Source organism: Pteropus alecto, unplaced genomic scaffold (assembly GCF_000325575.1).
Source record: "Pteropus alecto unplaced genomic scaffold, ASM32557v1 scaffold98, whole genome shotgun sequence".
In the NCBI taxonomy this organism is placed as follows: Eukaryota; Metazoa; Chordata; class Mammalia; order Chiroptera; family Pteropodidae; genus Pteropus; species Pteropus alecto.
The window spans coordinates 22048178-22054972 of record NW_006443570.1 but is presented as its reverse complement, the minus strand read 5'-3'; the positions used below and the strand labels follow the sequence as shown (position 1 = coordinate 22054972).

At 35.2% G+C, this 6795-nt stretch overlaps 1 protein-coding gene across 2 annotated transcripts in view; it reads left to right on the top strand.

Annotated features, from left to right (window-relative positions):
- The window catches only part of YWHAE (tyrosine 3-monooxygenase/tryptophan 5-monooxygenase activation protein epsilon), a 35864-nt gene that overhangs the window by 17477 nt on the left and 11592 nt on the right, over nucleotides 1-6795 (top strand). For both annotated transcript variants that reach the window (XM_006925055.2, XM_025041609.1), the window contains exon 2: nucleotides 6764-6793. In XM_006925055.2, the coding sequence (XP_006925117.1) occupies nucleotides 6764-6793 (30 nt within the window). The remainder of the gene's footprint in view (nucleotides 1-6763; nucleotides 6794-6795) is intronic.

Here is a 6795-nt window from a genome sequence, read left to right as displayed (position 1 = left end):
ATAATATTCCAGTGTGTGTGTGTGTATACCTATATATATATATATATATATATATACACCTCATTTTGCTTGCCTATTCATCCATCAGTGGACGCTTATGTTGCTTCCACCTTTTAGCTATTACAAATAATGCAACTATGAATATGGGTGTACAGATATCTTTTTCAAGATCTTGCTTTCAGTTTTTTTCTGTATATGCCCAGAAGCATAATTGCTGGGTCATATGATAACTGTATTTTTAACCGTACTGTTTTACATGCCCACCAGCAGGGCCATAGGGTCCGTTTTTCCACATCCTTGTCAGCACTTTTTTTTTTTTAAATTTGTTTTGAGTAGTAGCCAGCCTATTGAGTGTGAGGTGGTAAATCTTAGTGTTTTAAAGAGGTAAAGAAAGCTTATTTTCCTTACCTATTGTGCTCTAAATGAGCCCTGAAAGCTCTTGATTGGTAATTATATCTGCTTATTGTATAAAGTGACATTTTTCTATCCCATTATAGATTGTTCTGATGGGCTTATCGCACCCACCTTTTTAAAATACCAACCAGCCATTTTTCCTTATAAAAGACAAGTTATAACTCTGCACATTCTGCCTGCTTTTTATTGTTAATCTAATGCAGACGAATCAGTAATACCAGGACTACAGTATACCAGGTTCTCAGAATATCCCTAAATTCCTTGATTCTTGTACTGTATTTGAAATGGTGTTGGTTCTCCTTTAGTCATTTCCTGTACGGGATTCGAGATCAGATCATATGATACTAGATACTTCATATTTTAAGTCTCTGTAGATGCCGTAGTCTTGTTGGGAATACTATTTTAATGTATAGGCACTTTGCTCAAGTGTGATAACATAGGACACCTATACTAAATTTCCTGTTACATGTTTAATAAACAGACTTCAGACCTTCAGGATGATTTTTGGGTCTCAGAGGGACAGATAACAAAATTTTCTATTAAATAAAATGGATTGCAGTAAAAAGCCCTATTGAAATTGCCGAGAAAGACTGTAGAACTCATTCTGTCTAGTAGAGATCCTTAAACAGGTTTTGTTTGCATAGGACATTCAGTCAAGTCCACCAGAATGTATTTCTCAATCTCTATTTAACATAGTTTGCCTTATCCTTTTCATTCTTTTAAGTACTTGCCTTTGTGGCATTAAATACTGTGCTCTTCCAGGAATGTAGAGATAAAGACACACACAGTTCATGCTCTCTTAAGAAGGTAACATTTAATGGGAAGAAAAACACCTTAATATGGGGAAATACAATATGGATTGGAAAGCATAGTAAGGCTTCATAGAATAAGATGTTTGAGTCTGATCCAGAGTGGCGAATGGTTTCCTAGGCAAAGAGGAAAGGTCATTGGCCAACTTATCAACCTTTAACTTAAAGCAAACCTAAGGCCTTTCCAGAACCCCGAGTGACTGGACCTTTTTAAGGCAGTGTTTGTTGCTAAGGCTCTTTCCTTTCTTTGGGGCGATTCCCTTTGGTGTCCTTGGACTTAGTTTATATGAGCACACCACTTGGAAAGTTAATTAAATGTAAGTGGTGGTTAAGAGCTCAGGCACTTAAGTTTGTCTGAGTTTGAGTTCTGGTTTTAGCACATATTAGCTGTGTGGCTTTAGGCAAGTTATTCTGAGCTTCAGTTTTCTGTCTTTAAAGTCAGGATTATGTGTTATAACAGCTGTAAAAAAGTTTTTCCGTTTTGGGAGAAATTATGGTTATGACCTGGTATGTTAATCCTGTCAGCCAGCACAGCACCTGCTTGGTTTTCCGTGACAAATTCTGAACAGTTTGCTTCTATTCAGACCCCGGATCTCATTAGGAACCGTAGAATTGGGCCTTGTGGTAACTTGTAGTCAGTCCGATAGATGGAGATGTGTCCCTTTTTAGATATTCTGCTTTGTCTTGTTAAAAAGACTGTTGAAACTCAGCACTGAGACTTGTTTTACAGGCTGGCAGAGATAATCTCGGGAGAATCAAGTTTACTGGGATGTTGATGTAGAGATATTAGTGGCATGGGAATATCTACTCTCTATTAGGCATTAGCAATAAGCTTTTTGGAGGTGATTTTGGGGAGATTTTATAGGTGGAGAGATGTGTTCTGAGGAGGAATAAAATACATTTTAATAAATTAAGCTTGCGTGTCTTGTCATTGAAACCATTTATATTGTATCTGTTCTTATAAAAACAAACCAAAGGATTCTCAAATTCTCAAATCTGAGGTAATATAATTAAATCAAAGCACACCTGGATTCAGATTACCTGGGTTGTAATCTGCTGAATTTGAGATTTTTGAGCATGTTTAACCTCCATATTAATTAGTGTCCTCGTATAAAATGGGGATGACAGTGGTGCCTGCTTTGAAGGTCTGTTGAGAAGATTAAATACATTAGTATATGCAAAGCATTTAGAACAATGCCTGACATGAGATGTTTTATTTATGAGTTTATTGAATGAATGTGTAAATACTTCAAAGAGCAAAACCAAAAATCAACGCTAAATTAAAGTTTTGGTGAATAACATTTGATGCTCTTTTTGGTAGGATAGTTTAGTAAGAAATAGAGGCAAGCTGGTTTAATGGTAATGAATGTCTAATTAGGCTGTTATCTCTCAGTGAAGGCGAAGTGATTTGGAGCCAAACACGCTTATCATTATGTTTAAAATGCCCTTTTTGAATTGTGGGGATTGTATGTTCCAGAGTTGCTGTAACAGTGGTGATTTTCAGTCAGCTACCCATTGTTTCCAAACTATCGGACATCCCAGAAATTGTATATTTTATTGCCCAAACTTCATGTACCAAACTGCCTGTGCATCCATAAGTAGTGATTTGACCATGAGTCTCAGTTCCCTGGTTCATAAGTTATGGTAAGGCCTCCTCTAAACAGATTGGACAGCCTTCCCTGTCTCAGAAATGCTTAGATCACATTGATGAAATAGTTGCTGTTAAGGTGATTTCATGAAATATAGTCGTGTTGAGAAATTTGTGTGAATACAGTTGGTGTTAATCCTCTGCTGATGTAGGTGTTGTGTTCTGTCTAGATTTTTTTGGCTAAATCAGAAATTTTACTTAGTTTTTGGGATACATTGTAGTTCAGATAATGTTTCTGTTGCTGGTGTTAAAAGGATAAGGATGACATCAATGTTATAAGAGCTTCATTATAGTCATAATTTATACAAATTGGTACAAAACACTGATTGTAGAACTTTTAGGGGTGGTAGGAAAGCTCTTTTCTGACTTATGCTACTACTATCCCTTAGTGTGCTTCCTTCAGGAATGGAGACATGAGGGGCTAAGGAATAGTTGAGATTTTAAAAGTAAATAACTCCTACAACTCAGTAATAAAAAGGCAAATAACTCAATTAAAAATTGGCAAAGCATATGAATATTTTCCAAAGATATACACAAATGGCCGAGAAGCACATGAAAAGATGCTCACCATTACTAGCCGTCAAGGAAATACAAATCAAAATCATGAGATCCATTTCATACCCACTTGGATGACTTTTTTTTATTTTAAAGGAAGCTAATAAGTGTTGGTTGAGAAATGGAGAAATTAGAATCCTTCTCTGTTGCTGGTGGGAATGTAAAAATGGTGCAGCTCCTGTTAAGCAGTTTAGCAGTTCCTCAAAAAGTTACCACACGACCCAACAGTTACACTCCTGGCTATATATATTCAAGAGACTCAAAAGCATACTTATATCAGTGTTCATAGCATTATTAATAATAGCCAAAAAAAATTCAACTCAAATGTCCATTAACTGATGAATGGGTAAATAAAAAGTTGTATATCCATATAGTAATTGAAGTATCGAGAGGTGCTGCACTGTGGACGAATCTTGAAACATGCTAGGTGAAAGAAGCCAGTCACAAAAGACAGCATATAATATGGTTCCGTTTATATAGTCATAGAGACGGAAAGTAGATTGATTAGTGGTTGTCTATGGCTGAGGGAGTTGAGGGCAAGTGGGGAGTGACTGCTGATGAGTATGGAGATATTTTTCAAGTGATGGTTGCACAGTACTGTAAATACAATAAAAACCATTGAATTGCACACTTTAAATGGGCGAATTGAGTGATTTGTGAATTACAGATCAGTAAAGCCGTTAACTAGAAGTGGATACTGCTGCTTCTGTAGTTTTACCACAGTATTTTGTGCATTGTTTTGTGGCTTTCTAAATGAAGGGAATTACACTTAATTGAATCTGGGATAGTAGAATATCATTGAGTACTTTAAATATATTTCCCAGTCACATTGTAAAAATACTCAGTGTTCATTGTTGAAAAATTTTAAAGCATACAAATGTGGAGAAATCTCAGTCACCTGGAATGGTACGCAGACATCACTGTTAAATTTTGATGGTTTCAGGTAATTTCGTGTCCATATTTTTACAGAGGCCCATGATTTTAAAGGATTAGAAAAGTGAATTACTGGTTTATTTCTTTAAAAAATTTAAAAATAACTTTCAGTTACAGTCAGCATTCAATATTAGTTTTAGGTGTACAGCATAATGGTTAGACATTTATATAACTTATGATCTCCTTGATAAGCCTAGTACCCTCCTAGCACCATACATAGTTATTACAATATTATTGACTGTATTCCTTTTGCTGTATATTATACCCTGTGGCTATTTGTAACTGTCAATTTGTATTTAATCCCTTTACCTTTTTTCTTTTTTAAAAATCCCTTCATTTTTCATCCAGCCCCCCCCCAAAAAAAATCTGGCAACCATTAGTTTTTTGTATCTATGAATTTTCCTTCTGACCTATGTTTGATTTGTTGTTGTTTTGAGAATAAACTAATAAGTATAAGTGAGCTTGAAATGATACCCTTTTACTCCACTGCCCCTAAATTTAGCCTTTTTTTCTGTGACTATAGTTTAAAAAAATATTGGATGTTTCAAGTGAATGCCTTTATGCTCCCACAAATGAATTAATGGTCTTATTACCATACTCCTTAATGTTTTTAATGCTTCAGAACTACGTTTTAAAAAATCAACTTTACTGGACGTGGTTCCATAGTGTAGCGGTTAGCATGTCTGCTTTACACGCAGAAGGTCCTAGGTTCACGCCCCAGTGGAGCCACGGTCCATAGTCTGCGGCCATGCCACCCTGAACAAACTCGATGTCTGATCTCAGAAGCTAAGCAGAGTTGGGCCTGGTTAGTACTTAGATGAGAGACCACGTACGAAGACCAGGTGCTGTAGGCACAAATAATAATTAAAAAAAAAAAAAAAAAGAAAAGTCAGCTTTATTGAGGTATAATTTATATATGATAAAATATGCCACTTTTAAATGTATAATTCAGTAACTTTTTATTAAGTTGTGTAACCGCCACCACAGTAGAACAGTTAATTTTATTACCCCCAAAATTCCTCTTGTATTTCTTTGCACACAAGCCCTACACTTCACCCCCATGCCCTGGGTAACCATACCTTGATAACCACTTAATTTGCACTCTGCCTTTATAGTGTTGTATTTTCTATAACTTGATTTAAGTGGAATCATACTGGCTTTTTTGGCTTTTTTTCAGTTATCATGACGTTTTTGAAATTCATTCATGTTGTTACTTGTATCAGTAGTTTTATTCTTTTTTATTCTTGAGCGGTACATCATATAGATGGGTATTTGGGTTTTCATCTTTTGGCTAGTATGAATAAAGTTGCTGTGAATATTTGTGTAAAAGTCTTTGTGAAGGTATATTTTTATTTCTCTTGGGTAATACCTAGGGGTGGAATCGCTGAGTCCTAAGGTGTTCAATTGTCTAAGAAACTAGTGAGCTGCTTTCCAAAGACCTTATACCATTTTAATATTTCTATTAACTTATATTCCTGAAAGGATAAAATTTTGAAACATATTTCCCTGAGATTATACATAATTTAACATAAAATTAAGCAGTGCTTCATAAAATCACTGTCTACATCATACCTTAAGGTAACACTTGTGCTTGGAGTGTTAATGTATGCTGAGAGTGCCTTGTTAAAATGCAGATCCTTGGGTCTTATCACCAAAATTCTGAATCAGTAAGTTAGAGAGCCACATGGTAATACTAAAGTTGTTTCTAAAAGCATGGTTTTCATTAATGCATTTATTGAGCTGTTTCTAGTTCTTTGCATCCACCGTGTATTGTATTACCTATTTTTTTCCTGTACTTAGGATTTCCCTAAGTTTATCTGGGCCCCTTTCTTTGCTTGCCACCTAGTGGTAACAAATAGGAATCATCAAAAGTTTTGCTGATGAATGAATTTAATAGGAGGTGGATAGTGCCCTTCTCAGGGAGGAAGGATGGGAACATCCAAAGATATGTTTGGTTTGTGTTTGTTACTAACTAAATGCTCAGTATATATTTGCTGTATGAATGAATTCCCTTTTCTCCCATGACTATTATTTGGAAAATAATCATTTATTTGTATTTGGGAATTGAATCTTTGTCTTGAACCTCCAACTCAGTTGTGGTAGTTGTGCATTCCTAGTTACCTTATTTAATATTGAGAGAGAGTCTCCAAACCATGCTTATATATACTAGGTACTGTTGGAAGTTGTTCTGATTCCATACAACTTTAATTCCAGATGATCTTGTTCCGGACTCTTAGTTCACTTTATTTTACATGTTTTTGGTTTTTTACTCAAAGTAGTTTTGATGTTTATGAAGTTATTTTTGGTAGAGTTTTGTTTTACATTAACTTGTCAGAAAAAAGACCTATTTTGAAGGGAAGGGATGTTAAAACTTAAATTTTAAGATTTTATTTTACTTTTATAGAAATGGTGGAATCAATGAAGAAAGTAGCAGGA